This window comes from Psammomys obesus, unplaced genomic scaffold, assembly GCF_907164565.1.
Source record: "Psammomys obesus unplaced genomic scaffold, mPsaObe1.curated_primary_1811, whole genome shotgun sequence".
NCBI lineage: Eukaryota > Metazoa > Chordata > Mammalia > Rodentia > Muridae > Psammomys > Psammomys obesus.
Genome location: NW_026596040.1, coordinates 32,110,432 through 32,131,633, shown reverse-complemented (window position 1 = coordinate 32,131,633; position 21,202 = coordinate 32,110,432). Strand labels below are relative to the sequence as shown.

Below are 21,202 nucleotides of genomic sequence, written 5' to 3'. Positions count from 1 at the left end.
AAAAAATCCAGCTATACCACTCATAGGCATATACCCAAAAGATTTCCCACCATTCAACAAGGACATTTGCTCAACTATGTTCATAGCAGCATTATTTGTAATAATCAGAATCTGGAAACAACCTAGATGTCTCTCAATGGAGAAATGGATACAGAAATTGTGGTACATTTACACAATGGAAAACTATTCAGAAATTAAAAACAAGGAAATAATGAAATTTGCAGCCAAATGGTAGGAATTAGAAAAGATCATCCGGAGTGAGGTAACACAGAAGCAGAAAGACACATATGGTATACATTCACTTGTAAGTGGATATTAGTTACATAATATAGGATAAACATACAAAATCTATAGTCCTAAAGAAGCTAAACAACAAGGAGGACCCTACAGAAGAGGATGAAACCTCATTCAGAAGGGCAAACAGGATAGTCATTGGAATTTAGAGAAGACAAGGAACAGGACATGAGCAACATAGAATCCTAAAGTGTATTTCTTTGGGATGCCTGCTGAAAATGGCTATGAATTTGGCCTTTATCCTCCTAGGTCCTAAGCCTGGATAATTTGTTTTGGCTTCCTACAAACTTGATGGTCATTTTTTGAGTGATAAAAGGGTGTGTACCTTCTTTCTCTTTTCTTTGCACAGCAGCTGAGCTGAAGGGAAGACTCCCCAGCTTGCTCCGTCAGATTCTCACGCTCTTCATTCAGGACAGAGGAATGATACCTAACTTCTCGTACCACAGTTGTAATCCCCAAATAGGTGCAGCACCCACGTTCTAAACGCTCCTTTTTTTTCTACAAAGTTGCCACCTGGCACCTGATGAGTCAGCTGAAAAGCAAGTTCATTTTTTTTAAAATCTGTTCACTAATATGCAGAATGAATTTGAAATATTTCTTACTGACCCAACTGAGACAACTAAGCAAATATTAACTGAAACCATTTTCTCTTTTATTCCAGTATAGACACGTCAGACTCCCAGGTTCCTTGATTTATTTGGCTTCTTGGGAAGCCAAGACTGAGATCCTTAAGATCTGTCTCAAAATATTAACCACGTATGCTTAGTCAGTAAACATCTTAGCCAAATCACCAGTTTTAGTGTTTGGCTCCTGTCCTCTATTTTCTTCATTTGAGAAATAGCAGATTGTAACTAAGAAGGAGCACTCTTGAAATACTTCCATCATTATATAAATATTTAAGTACTCATAAAAGGATACAATAATTGTGTTTCTATGACTATTCTTTTAAATGATGAATTATGTAAAAATAGTTGGGCATCAGTGGACATGTTCTGTCATATCTCTTTATTTTTCATGAAGTAAAATGTATAAGTTCTTGAAATGCAATTCTGTTTATAAACTTACTATAATTCTGTTTAAAAAATTACTATAAAATGTGATACAAGGTGAAGTTCTCTGGTTTATAGCAGTGAATGCTTCCTTGATTCATGTGGACAGAGTAGAACTCTGTCATAGAAATTGGTATTGGACTAGAATGCCTCTGAAATGAACACAAAGGGTATATGGAGCTTTTACATGTGTATATATTGCATAGACATTAACATGAATATACATGTATGTATGCTTGTAGGCATGTTTCTTAGCACTCTTCACCGAAAGGACATAGAGATGATGACACTTAACAATGATGAAAATGCTTTACATTAAAATTTTTGTTTTCAGTACTGTTACCCACTAAAAAGAAGCAGAATGATTTAGAAAAAGATCTTATTTTAAATGTAGGACCAAATTAGCAAAATACATGACAATATAGTGCCAGATTATGAAACAATCAAAGAAAGAAAACGAAAGAAATTAAGGAAGGAAGAAAGAAAGGGTCAAATAAGTGAAGGGATGTGTTGTAAGGACAGATTATGTAATATAATGAAAATCTCACAGTCCTTTCTGGAATAATTTGAACACAAAAATAATTGAGGAAAACAGTGAATCATGGATCATACAATGTAGGAATCTACTTGTCCTGGAAAATAATAGACGAAAAACCAGAGAGAAATACTCGCTTTTACTTACAAAGAAATCTGGAAATTTCTGACTCTTCAAGCACAACTGAATAGAAGCATTTTGATTAAGAATAATTGTTCTGTGCTATCTAATTTCATTAATAAACAAATTACTTATCTTTGATTAAGTAATTGCTATGAGAGAAAAAATGAAAAAGTTAAATTGAAAAAAAATTGAAAGAACCAGAATCAGCTACATGATAAATTGCTGACCAAAAGAAAATGCAATTAATTATGCATAGGTATGTTGTCTATTTGAATAAACAGAATTATAGTATTCAAGGATACTAATTGTAATTTCTTTTTCCTTCTGCAGGTATTAGCAATATACATTCAAAAGCTTACAAGCAGAATGGAAACATTTCTAGATTAAAAGTTTAGATTAAGAATCTTATTTTTTTTCTGTCCTTATCCAAATCACTTACACTCCAGCCTACCTCTTTTGAAATACAGTAAAATTGCTGATTCAATTCATGTAATCTTTCCTTTGAAACAAAATTAAGTTTTTGTAAAAGTTTCACTATTGTACTTCCGTATTATATAATAACATTGTTTTCATGTGACTTTAGGAACAGAGCAGATTCTCTTATGTTCTTGAACGCTACAGAGTATATATTTGTTTGCTTTGAGAGAGCAAGTGTCTTATTTGCATCAATTTCTTTTATATACAGTGCAAGTTCCAGGGCCAGTAGAAAACCTGCATGCTGTATCTACCTCACCTACCTCGATTCTTATTACATGGGAACCCCCTGCCTATGCAAATGGTCCAGTCCAAGGTTACAGATTGTTCTGCACTGAGGTGTCCACAGGAAAAGAACAGGTGGGTAAAGAAATGAACCCCATGCCATTCATCTCCTGGATGTCTCTAGGGCCAAAGACATAGGACACTTTCCAGATTTTGATACAGCTGACAATTAACATGATCATTGAATAGTTGTTTGGTTCCAAGCATTTGTTACAAGGAATTTTTAATTATTTCATTGCATTCTGCTGATGAAAAGAGTAAAAGACATTGGGTTGAAGTTCATAATGAGAATGCGGGTTTGGGCTTTGACTATAGTACTTCAGGCCAGAATGGGTAACTATATCCTGTGCCAAGATATGTTTCTTTTTATGACTCATTTTAAGAATGATCTGCTTTGTGGTTGGCCCCCTTATCCAAGTTGCTCCTCCTTCTCTTGGATATTTCACATTCTCCGTTTTCTCTTCACACACATGCTGTAACCAACAAAGTCCAGAACTTACTCCTAGAAGTTTGTACACGCAACTTCGTTTGGCTTTTCATTTTTAACTAAGTAACTTAATAGAATTTTAAAAGAGGCAAATGAGTTTTTAAAAGTAGAGTAACAGTAAGTAAGTCTTTGGATAAACAAGTAAAACTTTATAATATTTAATAGTGTATGTATACAGCCATATACACAGCTATTGAGATTCTTACCCTCAAGTTACCATATTTAGATGGAAAAAAATATGTGTGTGTGAGAGAGAGAGATGTTAAGGATTAGAAAAGTGGTCTTAAGATGTTATCTGTCAAGTTTACCAAGCATAGGATGCTTTTCTTGTTTCCATATACGATGATGCCTGACCAGGGCTTGTCGTTGGAAACAAATTTTCCAGAAACATAAGCCGACATATTTCAGGTCAACTTCTTAGTGTTTCTTTGTTTTGTTTTGTTTTTAAAGACAGTAGCAGATGAACTGCTCTTGTAATGAGTTATTTTACTTTTTCCTTGGCTGTTTCCATGTCACTTCTAATTTCAACTTTTAAACTATGTTACCCACCCACTTTTATACAAGCCTTTCTGTTGCTCATTTTAATAAATTCAAGAGCTCTATTGCCCAATGTTGATATTGGTTGTCTGGGAATCACCATGAAAAGCTAAACGATAGCTCCTTTAGGAAGCACTGATTCTGATTTCCTCAATGACCTTTAGTACCTCCTACTGCAGTTGGGAAATACTGAGATAATTTCAATCTACACCACAACATTTAGGACCATAAAATCTGTGGCAATGTGTCTGAGAGTTTCCATATCTGGGTATATTTCATCGCGCAAATGACAATCTGTGAATTCTTGATGAATTATTTAATTTGAGCACGAGAATGAATCTCTGTCCCTTCTACTTGTTGGGGTATTGATGTGGGTGGAACATCCCAGTCTATTCAGTGCTCTGGGTGGTGTCAAACAAATTGAAACTTAATGACTATAAAAATCACATGGTGATGTTTTAACACGGAGTCTGTGGAGTAGCTTGGAGTTTAGTAGGGGAGTGTTTGACACAAGGATGGTTTTACAGCAATTCATTACAGGGCTAGAGTGTGCTTCTATGAACAAGTGTCTAGCTCTCAATTCACTGATTGTACAGAATGGCTGCCATTTCTGCTTTAATGTGCTTCCTTAATAACGATTCTGGCATTTTATGTCTCCAGAATATAGAGGTTGATGGACTATCTTATAAACTGGAGGGCCTGAAAAAATTCACGGAATATACTCTTCGATTCCTAGCTTATAATCGTTATGGGCCGGGAGTATCTACTGATGACGTGACAGTGGTTACCCTGTCAGACGGTAAGTGATAAACAGTCAAATTTTATTCGCATACCTGTTATGAAATGAAAAAGTTTGCATGTATGTTATTGATTCTGTTGTAAGGGGTTTTTGAACTTATATTCTCTGTGATGTTTATCATAAATATAAAATGTATATTTATTATAAATATAAAATTTATATCATAAATATAAAATGTATTGTGCAATGTATTCACAGTACTGTAGTCAAATTTAAATTTGTGATTCAGATACATATGCTGAATTGGGATAGATAATTCCCAAACTGTGACTACTGTGTGAGTTCAAATTATTCTTGTGCATGTGCTTGTTGATTGCTATAGATGTTGCAAAGTAAACACATTTATTATGTGTGTGGAATAATATAGATGGATATGTTTCTTTCATTAATCATTTTTTAAAAAGGCACCAGTGATTAAAAGTATAAATGATGGACATATCACTTAATTAGAAAATATACCGAAAAGATTTTTGTTAAGTAAACACATACTTAAAACATTACATGTGAGCACGAACATACACACCTTCATTTTATCTTGTCTAATAAATGAATATTAGACATATTTTTCAAGTGATATAAAAAGGAAGAATTCTTAATGAAGATAATGGATTTAATTGAATAGTGTCGAAGGAAACTGCTTACCATAGGAATAAATGATAATGAAACCCTGGTAAAGTTAATAAATATTACAAGCCATTATCCATATGAAATAGGGCTATGAAGATTCAGGCAGATATGTTGCAAAGATGGCTGCATTGAATAGTAAAAAAAGACCAAGAGCCAGCTCTAGCCAGCATAGGTTCCATGATAGTATTTTTTAGTTTTATAAATTATTGATATTTTGATTAAAATGTCTTCAATTTCTGATTCTTGATATAACATTTTTTAATCTGGAAAAATATCAAGGTGGATACCTCACAGAATATGAATGGCCAAAAGAAAGACATGCTTGTTTTTAAGGATATTCCAAAGAGGACCCACGAGTGATGCTCATTTGCAATTTTACTTAAAAGGGTATTTTAATGTTAGGCCACTTCAGTATTAATTTTAATGTAATTCTTCTCCCCAACCGTCTGATTCTGTTATTCAAGAAAGAACAGAATATGCAGTGGCTGAATAAATTACTTCATAGCTTATAATTACAAAAATAAAAGAAAAACAAATGAAAATGAATATTTTACATAATTTATGTAGATTCCATTCACACTCTGAACTGTAATACAGCGGCCTTATTCTCTACTTTGATTTTAAATGTCATAAGTGAGAAAGATAGATTGTTACTCATTAGTCTAAGAATTATCTCCTGTAAATGCTGCAGTGCCTAGAAAAATGTCTGTCATTTAAAGAGAAACTCTATGACTATAACCCCAAGTCAATATAGTTGTTGGAAAAATTCTAAAATTCCTTTAATAGATGTATCTAATAAGAGAAATGTAGGCTGTGAGGGCCTGCTGTATGGGCACTATGACCTCATCTGTAAGTACCTTTATAGCCAACTCACAGCCTTTAACTTCCAATAAAGCGTGTTTTTTGGCTTCCACTTTGGCATTATCCAGTTCTCTTCTGTGTACTTCATTTCATGTTCTCTGCTGAAGCTATTTCATGCTGAGGTCAGGTATCACATTTAGATGGGTTGAATTACATTAAATGCTCTCCTGTTTTCAATTCCTCACTCTCACAGCACTGATCTCCTTTGATATTTTGTATCATAAACAAAAACTAAATAGGCTAATTTATACACACACTAAAAGAACAAACAGCACGACACAGACACCAGTGTTTAATATTCGTTGTATATGCCAATTATGTTTCTGTTGATTTTTTTAATTCCATTAAACGTGGAGGATAATTTTATGTCTACCTATACATTTCTACTAGCCTGTGAAATGTGTTGCATTAGTTAGACAGTTTCACCCAAAACTTTGCAAAGGTTTTACATACATGTGAATTGTAGGATTTTCCATTTGGGGGACTACTAATTTAATATGTAATTATATATAAATGCATCTACATTTTAAAGAAGATAATAGCTTAAAGAAACCATCTTGTGGAATTTATACTGGCACAGAAAAATGTATATAACAAAATTAGATGTGAGAAATTTTTCTAAATTCATTATCCTAATGATTTTCCAGGTTTGCTAAGTTACTTGTAAATACCTTTATTCAGATCAGTTGTCGCTTATAATTTAGCTCTTGTTTTAACATTTTTCTGGATTCAGATATACTTTTTCATTCAATTTCCTTTCTCTAGATGCCATTGGTTAGCAATGACCGACACCTTTGACATATTAAAATTATTTAACTTTAGGTATTATGCAGTTATGTATTTTTCAAAATGCTTTTTTGAGATACTTGAATTAGATGGTCAATATTTACTGCTCTCATTAAGCTTAATTATCTGCAGATCTATGTCCAACAGCAAGAATAAAATCTCACGAGCTACTAGGCATAGTTCTACGCTCATTACGGTTATAACTCACATTTATGGGTCCTTTCTGGTGAATGGCATCATCCACTTTCCCTATCATTTCTATAATGCTTTCTTCCTTATTAAGTTCAAAACCAAGTTAAAAGAAAGCATCAGAGAACCTAGGTGTGTGATATATACCTGTGTGTATATATATATATATATATATATATATATATATATATATATACCTATATATTCCAGATAAAGAGATGGGAACTTGAAGTTGGCAAGTTTGAGGTCACCCTAGGTACACAGGGATGGCCCTCAGATGACCAAACACCAGAAGCGGAAACAAAGGCCAACCAAGTAACAACAACAATAACAATAAAAATGGCAACAGAATCAAGCCATGTGGTCTAGGAAGTAAATAAGTGGGTTTACTATGGAAACATTTCTCATTTTGTGACAAACGTTTCACACTGCTATGTTTTTCAAAGGTTATACATTAAATCATGAGCTATTTTGGTCAATGAATATATGAACACAACAGCATGCATTTCTCAGAGATAAATTCAAATGCCTCCGCTACTGAGGTGCATTAAGAAGTATGAAAATCTGATCTATCCTCATCTTAATGTATATAAATCCCTAAGTTTTACCATATTGAAAGAAATCTCTGACACCCTCATCAGCTTAATGATATGCTGTTGGTGATATCCTTATATTTTGAAGAGAAACATGTCCTCCCTCTGTACAACTATGATAGACGAGGTAGTGTGCTATGTTCATTTCCACCCAGCATTTGATTCTAGCTATTGTTGATTGGTAACTGAAATCCTGATAAAGAATTCTCTACTTGCCCTCTAACAAGAACAATTAGTATTCAGTAAATGAAAATTAAGATAGTTCTCTATGGTAGAAAATTCACAAAATAAATCAACACCATCAGAGTAAAAACTTTGGGAGTTTTGATATGTCAATTAGCAACATTTAACAAAAATAATTGTGATGCCTCTAAGGTTGTGATACTCATACCTATTGACTATTGATCACCTCAGTCAGTTTTTTAAGAATTAGGATTTGGAAGTTAACTACTATTAAAAAACTTAAAGTAACATTTGAAAATATCACATTGCTTACAGAAACAGACCCCTCACCAAATTACACACACACGCACACACACACACACATCACACTTTGGCCTTCCTCCAAAATTCAATCATCAGCAGTGGCTAAAGATTCAAACCACAACTGAGATGATTTCCAAAGTTTTGTTTTAAAAGTAAATATGTTTTCAGAAGTTCGTTAAATTATGTGATGTAGAGAAATCTTATACTCTATTTTCACCAAGGGTAAAAGTTGAAATTTCAATTGCATCATATCCAGACAAATTAAGTAAAACTATTTTAACCTATACTTCTATTTAAATACTGAAAATGCCCAATTTGTATCTAAAGTTCTGAAATAAAAAAAAAATTATTGCTACCTCATAACATTACAGTTATCAAAAGGGAGCTATATATGCTCCTTTTAACACTAATGTTTAAAAGACAATACAGCCAGGCCCATTGAGACTTGATAGGTTAGGGTCAGATGGAAGGGAAGGAGGACCTCCTCTATCAGTGGATTGGGGGAGGAGCATGCGAGGAGATGAGGAAGAGAGGACAGGATTGGGAGGAGTACGAGGGAGGGGGCTACAGCTGGGATACAAAGTGAATAAATTGTAATAAATATATAAAAAATTAAATGCAAGAAAAAATAATGACATAGCTAAAAATTGCCCAAAAGAAAATAAACTGGTCTTTTATTAAAAGAATCTATGGCCCAACACTATGGCAGAACCTGCTTACTTCTATATCATACAAGTTTAATTATAAATACCTAAAAATGAGGACACATTTCCATTTCTTCATTCTCTAGGAGACAATAATGATTGCATTATAGGAATTAAGCAACCCAGGTGTCTGTTACAATGATATATTCAACCATAAAACCTTGTAGATCCTGAAAATCACAGTATCATAATCCTTAAAGGCCACTCTAGAAAATCTCCCCTGTGTTTTCATGGCTTCTGCCAGCAAAGTTATCACAGAGCTGTAATTAGATGGCAGTATTTGCTATCACAGCTGGTGCTCTTTTGCAAAATAAGTTTTGGGGGCTCCATAGATGGAAAATTAACTGACCCAGCCCATGAGACAAAAATAAACAAGTATTTATTTATCTACTCTCTAGGAATATTGAGAAGGGCCACCTGCTTGCATTATCTTTCTGAACTTTCATTATACAATTTCTCTTTTCATCAGTGGGCTGTAATTTCTTTTGCAAACCTTTGGCAGTAACCTTCACACCTTATTTGATTTCTTTCAGTGCCAAGCGCACCACCTCAGAACATCTCACTGGAAGTGGTTAACTCAAGGGTAAGTCAGACAATAGTTATTACTGTATTGCCTCTTATGCACATATTCTGCTCTCCATACTGCTAAGTAAGTACTGGATGTCGGCCTGTGTAAAGGAATATTCTGGAGCAACACAGTTAGTGGTATTTGGTTGCACATGTTGATTGAACAAACAGATATACTCTAAAACCTTTAAAATGTTTTAAATGTATTATTGTTGTTGTTAATTACATTTTTTTCACTTTGTATCCCAGCTACAGTCCTCGCCCTCATCTCCTCCAGGTACCACACTCCCTCACTCTTGCCCCCCCATCTCCTTCCCCTAGTCCAGTGAATGGAGAGGTCCTCCTCTCCTACTGTATGACCCTAGCCTATCAGGTCTCATCATGACTGTATGGATGTTCTTTTGCTGTGGCCTAGTAAGGCCACTTCGTCAGGGGGAAGAGATCAAAGAACAGGCAGCAGAGTTCATGCCAGAAAATGCCCCTGCTCTTCTTAATATGGAGCTCCCACAGATACTGAGCTGCCCATGGGATACATCTGAGCAGGGGTTCTAAGAACTCTCCATAATTGGAAATTCATACAATATAGTCTCACCACTGTTTTCCCTCACACATTTCCTCCCATATTCTTCCCACTTCACTTCAGCAACCATCCTACTCCATGCCTTCTTTCTCCCTCTCTATCTGTCTTTAGAAACAAACAAGGAATTAAAAAAGCAAACAAACCAAAATTAAAAGAATAAATAAAATAGTGAAAAAGGATAAAACACACACAGAGAGAAACACACACACACACACACACACACACAAAGAAAGCCTGTAAAAACAAAAATTGGAAACTGCAATATACAAGCAAAAGAACAATGAAGAAAGAAAAGATATTCAACTAAACAATAGCAGCCAAAAAACCTACAAAAACACAACTGAGTTTTGTTGTGGTCATGTACTGCTGGGCGTGAGGTTATATACTCAATAAGCGTCCAGTGAAGAAAAATATTTTTTTTCTATGTAAGCAGTTGTGTTTTGGTGAAAACATCTTACTTAAGATCAAGAGCTTATGTTCATATTCCATGCTCAGAGTTAGGACCCATTCTAGTTTAGACCTGTGCAGGCCCTGTGTGGGTTCTTATTTGTGTAAGTCCTGTTGTGTCTGAAAGAGTGTCTCCAACACCCTTTCCACTTCCTTCTGAATGGTTCCTTGAGCCCTGAGGGAAGGGATTTGATGAAGACATCCCATTTGAGATTGAGTGTTCTGAGGACCCTCAGTCTCCACACACTGTGTAGTTGAAAGTCTTTGTATTACTTCCTATCTCCAGAAGTAGAATGCTTCTCTGATGATTGGCTGAGTGAGAGACTGAGCTATGTGTACAGCAGAATGTTCACAGCAGTCATTTAATTGCTATGTTCTTTTAGTAGGACAATAGTATTTGAGTTTCTTCTAGATCCATGACCTATCTAGTCTCAGATTCATGGACACCTGTGTAGTGTCAAGGATGGGTTCCATCTCATAGGGTAGGCCTTAAGTCCAATCAGATAGTGATTGGCTATTCTTTAAAATTTGTGCCACTATTATGCTAATGTTTCATTCATGAAACTCAGCAGTGTAGATCACGAGTTTAGATCAGTTTTGGTGTCTATCTATTGTCTATGGTAGCCATGCAGAGTACCTACCAATATCATGAACACTAGGCAGTGTGATCGTGTGAGTGTGGGCCTGTGCGCGCGTGCATGAAAATGTGTGTTGGAGAGGGGGTTCTAGGTAGACATTAGCTCAACTTCTGCATGCTCAATGAGATATCTGGCTATTATCTTCAGCAATAGGGCATTATCATTAGTTTCTGGAGAGAAACCAATAGCTTTGGCAATAGGTTGAGTTGCTTGACGGTTCCATAGGACCCCTTTTGTCTCAATTATATGTGACCCGTTAGTTATCACTTGGGGCATTGTTTCCTTAATTATTTGGTGACATTTATCTATTTTTGGGAGCATCTACAGGAGTAGTTTATCACACGACCCCTCAAATAACCTTTATTGTTAACTGTCCTTCCCCATGTTCTCACCCCTAATGCCCTCTTCTCTGCTCTTGTCTATTTAATCCTCCTGTTACAGAGTCCAATTTCTTTCTAATTATATATTCTATTTCCCCCTTCATGGATGATACTTCACTCCCTCTTAGTTCTTTACTCTATTCCTAACCTCTATGGCTATTTTGATTGTAATATGACTGACAAAGGCTTAAATGCTTACATCCATGCATTAGAGAATACATATGATATTTGTTATTTTGGATCTGGGTCACCCTTTCTTAGTATTATTTTTCCTTTCAGCTTAATCCATTTACCTGAGAGTTTTGTGATTTTTTTTTTAAATTTGAGATGAAAAATATATTTTAATAGAAATAATTTTACAGACCTCCATAATTCACCAAATTCATGATCATATTTCCCACATGTGAGGAAAGTACTGATTCAAATTACTAAAATATTTTCTTTTTTTTAATTTTATTTTTCTTTTTAGTTACATTTTGTTAACTCTGTGTCCCAGCTGTATCCCGCTCCCTCATTCCCTCCCCAACCCCACACTCCCTCCCTGGTCTCCTCCCTGCCCCTTTCCAAGTCCACTGATACGGGAGGACCTCCTCCCTTTTCATTTGACCCTGTTTTATCTTCAGGGCTGGCTGCAAAGTCCTCCTCTGTGGCCTAACAGGACTGCTCCTCCCCTGGGGGGCGGTCAAAGAGCCTGCCCTTGAGATCCTGTTAGAAATAGTCCTTGCTCCCCTTACTTTGGAAAACTACTTGGTTACTGAGCTACCACGCGCCACATCCGAGCAGAAGTTCTAGGTTATATCCATAGATGGTCCTTGGTTGAGTGTCAGTCTCAGAAAAGACCCTGTGCCCGGATATATTTGGTCCTTGTAGAGCTCCTATCCTTTCCACATCATACTAACTCCCCTTCTTTCATATGATTCCCTGCACTCTGCCGAGGGTTTGGTTATGAGTCTTAGTGTCTGCTTTGAAACACTGCTAGGTAGAGTCTTTCAGATGCCTTTGTGGTAGACTGCTGTCATACGTTCACTGCACATCCCCATTTGTCTTTCTAAATAAGGATTGATCATCTTCGCCTGTGTCCACTTTCTTGATTATCTTCTTTAGGTGTGTAGATTTCATTATGTTTACATATCTTGTAGGTCTATATAAGTGAGTATATACTATGCTTGTCTTTCTCCTTCTGGGATACTTCACTCAAATGGTCTTTTCTAGATCCCACCACTTGCCTGCAAATTTCATGATTTCCTCCTTTTTGATTGCTGAGTAGTATTCCATTGTGTAAAAATACCACAATTTCTGTATCCATTCCTCCATTGATGTATATCTGGCTTGTTTCTAAGTTCTGGCTATTACAAATAAAGCTGCTACAAACATGGTTGAACAAATGTCCTTGTTGTGTACTTGAGCAAATTTTGGGTATATACCTAGGAGTGGTATAGCTGGGTCTTGAAGTAGCACTACTCCTAGTTGTCTGTGAAAGTGCCAGATTGACTTCCAAAGTGGTTGTACCAGTTTACATTCCCACCAGCAATGGAGGAGGGTTCCTCTTTCTCCACAACCTCTCCAGCATGTATTGTCACTTGAGTTTTTCATCTTGGCCATTCTGATGGGTGTAAGGTGAAATCTCAGGGTCGTTTTGATCTGCATTTCCCTAATGGCTAATGAGGTTGAGCATTTCTCTCAGTGTTTCTCTGCCATTCGATGTTCCTCTTTCGAGAATTTTCTGTTTAGCTCTGTTCCCCATTTTTTAATGGGATTACTTGGTTTGTTGCTTTTCTGCTTCTTTAGTTCTTTATATATACTGGATATTAGCCTTCTGTCAGATAAAGGGTTGGTGAAGATTCTTTCCCAATCTGTAGGCTGTCTATTTGTTTTGATGACAGTGTCTATTAGTGGCTATTGTGAAGGGTGTTGTTTCCCTAATTTCTTTCTCAGCCTTTTTGTCTTTGGTATACAGGAGGCTTCTGATTTCTTTGAGTTGATTTTATATCCTGCTACTTTGCTGAAGGTGTTTATCAGCTGAAGGAGTTCTCTGGTTGAATTTTTGGGGTCGCTCATGTATACTATCATATCATCTGCAAATAGTGACAATTTGACCTCTTCCTTTCCGATTTGTATCCCCTTGATCTCCTTTAGTTGTCTTATTGCTCTGGCTAGGACTTCAAGTACTATGTTGAAGAGATAGGGAGAGAGTGGGCAGCCTTTTCTTGTCCCTGATTTCAGTGGGATTGATTTAAGTTTCTCTCCATTGAGTTTGATGTTGGCTATAGGCTTGCTGTATATTTTTCTTTACTATCTTTAGGTATGTGCCTTGTATCCCTGATCTCTCCAAGACTTTAAACATGAATGGGTGTTGGACTTTGTCAAATGCTTTTTTGGCATCTAAGGAGATGATCATGTGGTTTTTCTCCTTCAGTTTGTTTATGTGGTGGATTACATCGATGGATTTCCATATGTTGATCCACCCTTGCATTCCTGGGATGAAGCCTACTTGGTCATGGTGGATGATATCTTTGATGTGTTCTTGGATTCGATTTGCAAGTATTTTATTGAGTATTTTTGCATCAATGTTCATAAGAGAGATAGGTCTGAAGTTCTCTTTTTTTGTTGGATCTTTGTGTGGTTTAGGTATCAAGGTGACTGTGGCTTCATAGAATGAGTTTGGTAGTGTTCCTTCTGTTTCTATTTTGTGGAATAGTTTCAGGAGAATTGGTGTTACCACTTCTTTGAAGGTCTTGTAGAATTCTGCGCTGAAGCCATCTGGTCCAGGGCTTTTTTTGGAGGGGAGATTATTAATGACTGCTTCAATTTCCTTGGGAGATATAGGGCTATTCAGTCTTTTTACCTGATCTTGATTTAATTTTGGTAGATGGAATCTGTCAAGAAAGTTATCCATTTCATTTAGATTTTCAAATTTTGTGGCATATAGGCTTTTGTAGTATGACCTAATAATCGTCTGGATTTCCTCAGTGTCTGTAGTTATGTCCCCATTTTCCTTTCTGATTTTGCTGATTTGGATAGTTTCTCTCTGCTTTTTAGTTAGTTTGGCTAAGGGTTTGTCTATCTTGTTGATTTTCTCAAAGAACCAGCTTTTTGTTTCATTGATTCTTTGGATAGTTTTATTTGTTTCTAATTGATTGATTTCAGCCCTGAGTTTGATTATTTCTAGCTGTCTGCTCCTCTTGGGTGTATCTGCTTCTTTTTTTTCTAGGTTTTTCAGTTGGGCCATTAAGTTGTTTGTATGTGATGTTATGAATTTCTTCTTGTAGGCACTTAGTGCTCTAAATTTTCCTCTGAGCACTGCTTTCAATGTGTCCCATAAATTTGGGTATGTTGTGCCTTCATTTTCATTGAATTCTAGGAAGTCTTTAATTTGTTTCTTTATTTCTTCTTTAACCCAGCTGTCATTGAGTAGTAAGTTGTTCAGTTTCCATGTGCGTGTCGGCTTTTTGTTGTTTCTGTTGTTGTTGATGTCCAGCTTTAATCCATGGTGGTCAGATAATATACAAGGGATTATTTCAATCCTTTTGTATCTGTTGAGGCTTGCTTTGTGACCCACTATATGGTCTATTTTGGAGAAGGTCCCATGCGGTGCTGAAAAGAAGGTGTACTCTTTTGAGTTTGGGTGAAAAGATCTGTAGATGTCTATTAGGTCCATTTGATTTAGGGTTTCTGTGAGTGCTTTTATTTCCCTATTTGGTGTCTGTCTAGTTGATCTGTCCCTTGGTGAGAGTGGAGTGTTGAAGTCTCCCACTATTAGGGTATTAGGATCAATGTATGATTTAAGCTTTTATAATGATTCATTTACAAATGTCGGTGCTCTTGTATTTGGGGCATAGATATTCAAAATTGTGATGTCCTCTTGGTGGATTTTTTCTTTGATGATAATATAGTGGCCCTCCTTATCTTTTTTGATTAACTTTGGATGAAAGTCTATTTTATTAGCTATTAGGATGGCTACTCCAGCTTGTTTTCTGGAACCATATGCCTGAAAAACATTTTTCCAGCCCTTTACTCTGAGGTAGTGTTTATCTTTGTTGCATAGGTGTGTTTCTTGGATGCAACAGAATGTTGGATCCTGTTTCCATAACCATTCTGTTAGCCTGTGTCTTTTTATTGGTGAGTTAAGTCCATTAATATTGATGGTTAATAGTGACCAATGCATGTTAGTTCCTTTTGTAATGGAGTCGGTGATCTTACCCTGTTTCATTGCTTGTTTTCTTTTCATTTTTGTTGGGATATTATCTGTATGCCCTGTTTTCTTGGGTGAATTCGTTTTCGTTGGAGTGGAGTTTTCCTTCTAGTATCTTCTGTAGAGTTGGTTTGCTGTATAGATATTGTGTAAATTTAGTTTTCTCCATCTATGTTGATTGAAAGCTTTGCTGGGTATAGTAGTCTGGGTTGACATTTGTGATCTATTAGAGTCTCCATGATACTTGCCCAGGCCCTTCTGGCTTTCATAGTTTCTGATGAGAAGTCTGGTATGATTCTGATAGGTCTACCTTCATATGTTACTTGGCCTTTTTCTCTTGCTGCTTTTAATATCTTTTCTTTGTTCTGTAGATTTAGTGTTTTGACTATGATGTGACGTGATGTGTTTCTTTTCTGGTCTAGTCTATTTGGTGTTCTGTAGGCCTCTTGTATATTTATGGACAACTCTTTCTTTAAGTTGGGAAAATTTTCTTCTATGATTTTCTTGAAAATATTTTCTGGACCTTGGACCCTGGAGTCTTCTTTTTCATCAATTCCTATTATTCTTAGATTTTGTCTTTTCATAGCATCCTTGATTTCTTGGATATTTTGTGATTGGAACTTTTCTGATTTTACTTTTTCTTTGAGAGAAGTATCAATTTCTGCAAGTGTGTCTTCAGCTCCAGAGATTTTCTCTTCCATCTCTTGTATTATGTTGGTGATGCTTACTTTTGTGGTTCCTGATCTTTTCTCCAAGTTCTCCAGCTCAAGGGTTTTCTCGTTTTGTGTTTTCTTTATTGATTCTAATTCTGTTTTCATGCCTTGCACCATTTCTTTCATGTGTTTGAATTTGGATTCCTGTCTCTCTACGATGGACTCTATTTCTTTGTTCATTTCCTTTTTATATGCCACTAATTTTATCTCTACTTGTGCCTCTATTTGTTTGGCTATGTTTGCCTGTGTTTCTTTAAGGCTTTTGTCTATTTCTTCTTTCTTTACCTCCAATTGACTGGCCAACCCTTTGAAAGATTTGTTCATTTCCTCCTTATGAGCCTCAAATAATTGAGCAAGCATGGCTTTAAGGTTATTTTCCTGTGCTTCTGATGAATTGGAGTATCCATCGATTTTGGCATTGCTGGTGAAGTCATGATGTCCTGATTTATGTTGGAAGTGTTCTTTCGCCTATCCCTGGCCATTGGCTTATTATCTGAGACCTTCGCTGGTTTTTTTTGGATTCTGCAGATCAGACTGGTACTGTCTCTCTCTGGAGTCTGGAGAGTTTTTCAGGAAGCTGAGAGATGTCCCTTGTCCTTAGCGTGTGCTGAGTACTAGCTGTACCTGTGGGAGAAAAGTACGCAGGCGCAAATGGGGCAAATGAAAGTGTGTGTGTATGTGTGTGTGTGTGTGTGTGTGTGTGTGTGTGTGTGTAACTGTGCGTGGGCGTGTGTCCCGAGGGACAGAGTAATGGCTAATGTTGAACCCTTGAGTGTGTGGGAGGGGCTCTGCACTGTATATGTCGCAGGCGCTAGTGATGATCGCAGCACAATTTCTGGCATTAACTGCCTTAACTCCTCAATTAGACCCACAGAGCAGGAACTTCAATGTCCCAAGTGCCCCTCTGTTTCACAAAGTGGGTATATGGGTGGGAGGGGGTTTGATGCCTGGCTTCTGTTTTAGAAGGACCCAGGATCTGGGGATCTGCAGATTCTCAAGGGTGCACTCACTTACAGGCAGGTCACTTGGCAGAGATCAGGGTATCCGGACTCTCTGCTCTCTGGTTTGGCCCTGCTTCTTAGATGTGCTACGCCAGTTCTGTGCTGCTGTCACTGCCAGGTTATGAGGTCTTGCTGCAGCTGGAGATTTCAGGGTGGTCACATCAGTAGGGTTCAGTGTAACCAGGCTTTCTGTTCTCTGGTTTGGCCCTGGTTAGTCTTAAACTGGAGGGCTGATGTGCCCCGCCAGCTCAGTGCTGCTCTGATGCCAGGTTAGAAAGTCCTGCTGTAACTGGAGACTGGGTTGCTAGTCCAGCTGCTTTCTGGGAAGTCCTGGGGTCTCTTCACTGTGCTCTCCAAGCTTGGGAGGCCCAACGCCTGGTGTATCTAGCTAGTGTGGCGTTTCTGCCTGGTTTTGGTGAGTATATAGCGTATTCTCTGTCACTGTGGGATTGGGCGGGCTGTATCTTTAGTGATCACGTGCCTGTGGAGCTAGTATGGCGTCTAGCAGACTCGTGCCCTGGGAGGATGGTGCAGCTGCTGTGTGAATCTGGGACTCCGAGACACCTACTGCTGGCCTTTGCGGATAAAGGGCTTGGGATTCCGCCTCAGTGGCTGCAGGCCCCAGGCAGTTAGGTCTGCGCTGAGAAAGACAAGTCCGCTGTGCCAAGGAGGAGGGAGGTCTGGGGGAGGGGAGTGCTGGGAGATCAAACAAGTCCCCTGGTGACCTGAGACCAAGGTTTTCACCTCCTGTGATGTTCCCTGTTGTTTAGAAAGTCTCTCCCTGGCTTCAGAAGTCCTTCCACTCACCAACTCAGAACTTTATCTCTTCCACAGCTCAGAAACTGTGTGTGCTAGTCGCCATCTTGGCTCCGCCCCCCAGTGATTTTTTTTAACAGCATTCATCTACTGAGGAATATCTAGATTATTTCCAATTTCTGGTTATTATGAATAGAACAGAAGGAACAAGGTTGAGCAAGTGACTCTGTAGCAGAATATAGAATTCTTTGGGTTGATGCCCAAAACTTACATAGCAGGGCTATGAGTTAAATGTATTCCCAGATTCCTGAGGAACTACCACACTGATTTTGATAATGGCTTCAAAAGTTTTCATATACACCTAGAAATGGATTCATATTCTCCTTTCCCCACATTTTTGCCAGCATAAGCAAAATAGTTTTTGAAGAATGTGTTAGATGAGCTTTCTAAAATTTATTTATTTATTTTATTAATTACAGTTTATTCACTTTCTGTCCCAGCTGGAGGCCCCTTCCTCATCTGTTCTCAATCCTACCCACCCTCCCTCTTCTCCTCTCGTGCCCCTCCCCAAGTCCACTGATAGGAGAGGTCCTCCTCCCCTTGCCTCTGACCCTAGCCTATCAGGTCTCATCAGGACTGGCTGCATTATCTTTCTCTGTGGCCTACTAACGTAGCTCCCACATCAGGGGGAGGTGACCAAAGAGCCAGTCACTGAGTTCATGTCAGAGACTGTCCTTGTTCCCATTACTAGGAAACCCACTTGGACACTGTGCTGCCATAGGCTACCTCTGTGCAGGGGTTCTAGGTTATCTCCATGCATGACCCTTGGTTGGAGTATCAGTCTCATAAAAGACCCCTGTGGCCAGATTTTTTTTCTTTTTTGGTTCTGTTGCTCTCCTTGTGGAGCTCTGTCCCCTCCAGGTCTTTCTATCTCCTTTTTCCCTGCACTCTGCCCCAAGTTTTGCTATGAGTCTCAGCATCTGCTTTGATACCCTGCTGGGTAGAGTCTTTCAGAGGTCCTCTGTGGTAGGCAACTGTTCTGTTCTCTGTTTTCTCCCTCTTCTGATGTTCATCCTATTGCCTTTCTGAGAGAGGATTGATCATCTTACCCAGGGCCCTCCTTCTTGCTTAGCTTCTTTTGGTGTACAGATTTTAGAATGTTTATCCTATGTTATATGTCTAAAATCCACTTGTAAGTGAGTATAAACCATGTGTGTTTTTCTGCTTCTGAGATACCTCACTCAGGATGATCTTTTCTAGTTCCCACCATTTGCTGCAAATTTCATGATTTCCTTGTTTTTAATTGGTGAGCAGTGTTCCATTGTGCAAATGTACCATAATTTCTATATTCCTCAGTTGAGGGACATCTGGGTTATTTCCAGGTTCTGACTATTACAATTAAAGCTGCTATGAACACAGTTGAGCAAATGTCCTTGTTATATATGTGAACACATTTTGGACATATGCCTTGGAGTGCTATAACTGGATCTTGAGGAAACGCTATTCCTAATTGTCTGAAAAAGTGCCAGATTGATTTACAAAGTGGTTGTACAAGTTTACAGTCCCACCAGCAATGGAGGAGGCTTCCCCTTTCTCCACATCCTCTCTAACATGTGTTGTCACTTAAGTTTTTAATCTTCACCATTCTGATGGATGTAAGATGAGATCTCAGGGTTGTTTTGATTTGCATCTCCCTGATGACTAAGGAGGTTGAGCATTTCTTTTTAAGTGTTTCTCTCTATTTGATATTCCTCTATTGAGAATTCTCTGTTTAGCTCTGTTCTCCATTTATTAATTGGATTACTTGGTTTCTTTGTGTTTAACTTCTTAAGTTCTTTATATATTCTGGATGTTAGCCCTCTATGAGATACAGGATTGGTGAAGATCCTTTCTCAATCTATAGGCTGTCATTTTGTTCTGATGGCAGTGTCCTTTGCTTTACAGAAGCTTTTCAGTTTTGTGAGGTTGCATTTATTGATTTTTTTTTTTTTACCTTAGAGCCTGTGCTGTTGGTGTTTTGTTTAGGAAGCTCTCTCCTGTGCCAATTAGTTCAACGTTCTTTTCCACTTTTCCTTCTAACAGGTTTACTGTGTTTGGTTTTATGCTGAGGTCTTTAGTCTACTTGGACTTTAGTTTTGTGCAAGGTGATGAATATGGATCTATTTGCATTTTTCTACATGTAGACATACAGTTAGACCAGCACCATTTGTTGAAGATGCTGTCTTTTTTCCATTGTATGGTTTTGGCTTCTTTGTCGAAAATCAAGTATCAGTAGATGTGTTGGTTTATTTCTGGGTCTTCTATTCGATTTTATCGATCCACCATTCTGTTTCTATACCAGATGACGATGAGCTTTATATCTTTATAATTTATACCTTCCTGACTTTTTCTCCCATTCACTCTCACAAATTCATAATTTCTTCTTCAGTTATTATTCCTGTGTGTGTGAAAACATGTATGTCATATATTCAGGGATATCAACCAGAGATCAAACATTCTGTGCAAGAGTTTCTTTACCCCCACAGTTCTATGTGCAATTTACCCTTATACTTAAGGCTAGGGAAAAATAAATGAATGGGGAGCAGAAACATTTTAAGAGCCATAAGGCCAGGACACATATTGCAAGGTAATGTCTCCTAGGCATAACAGAAGGAATGTACAAGTGAAATTTCAACAATATGGTTGTCAGAACAACACTAGTATGGTGACAGTTGTGGATGTTACAATTTAAACAGGAGAAATTATATGTGGTCCACTCTAGATGAAGAACTGGAAGTAGCCAATTGATGCTGAGAGAAGGGGATTCTGGGAGTTTTTATAAAGTTCCCAAAGGTCTCTTTATGGTGTCTACTATAAGTTTTAATGACTGTCAGGCATGCTTAAATCTCAATGCCTGTATGAATTTTTGATTCATGCAAGCAGAACTTAGCAAATAGTTTATATAATCTTCTAATTATTCATGTTTTGTACTTAAAATATATTTTCAGGCTGTTTGTGCATTTAGATTTGATACATTTTTGCCCTTTCGTTACAACCTTGCTTTTTAGCATATGTACACAGGAAATTTTGACAAAGAGATTAACTTAGATAACAGAATCA

At 37.4% G+C, this 21,202-nt stretch overlaps 1 protein-coding gene across 1 annotated transcript in view; it reads left to right on the top strand.

The window, feature by feature from the left end:
- Dcc (DCC netrin 1 receptor) overlaps positions 1 to 21,202 on the top strand; it is a 727,907-nt gene that overhangs the window by 423,196 nt on the left and 283,509 nt on the right. Inside the window, exons 10-12 of the mRNA XM_055622855.1 lie at positions 2,687 to 2,835; positions 4,445 to 4,583; positions 9,363 to 9,412. Of these exons, the coding sequence (XP_055478830.1) occupies positions 2,687 to 2,835; positions 4,445 to 4,583; positions 9,363 to 9,412 (338 nt within the window). The remainder of the gene's footprint in view (positions 1 to 2,686; positions 2,836 to 4,444; positions 4,584 to 9,362; positions 9,413 to 21,202) is intronic.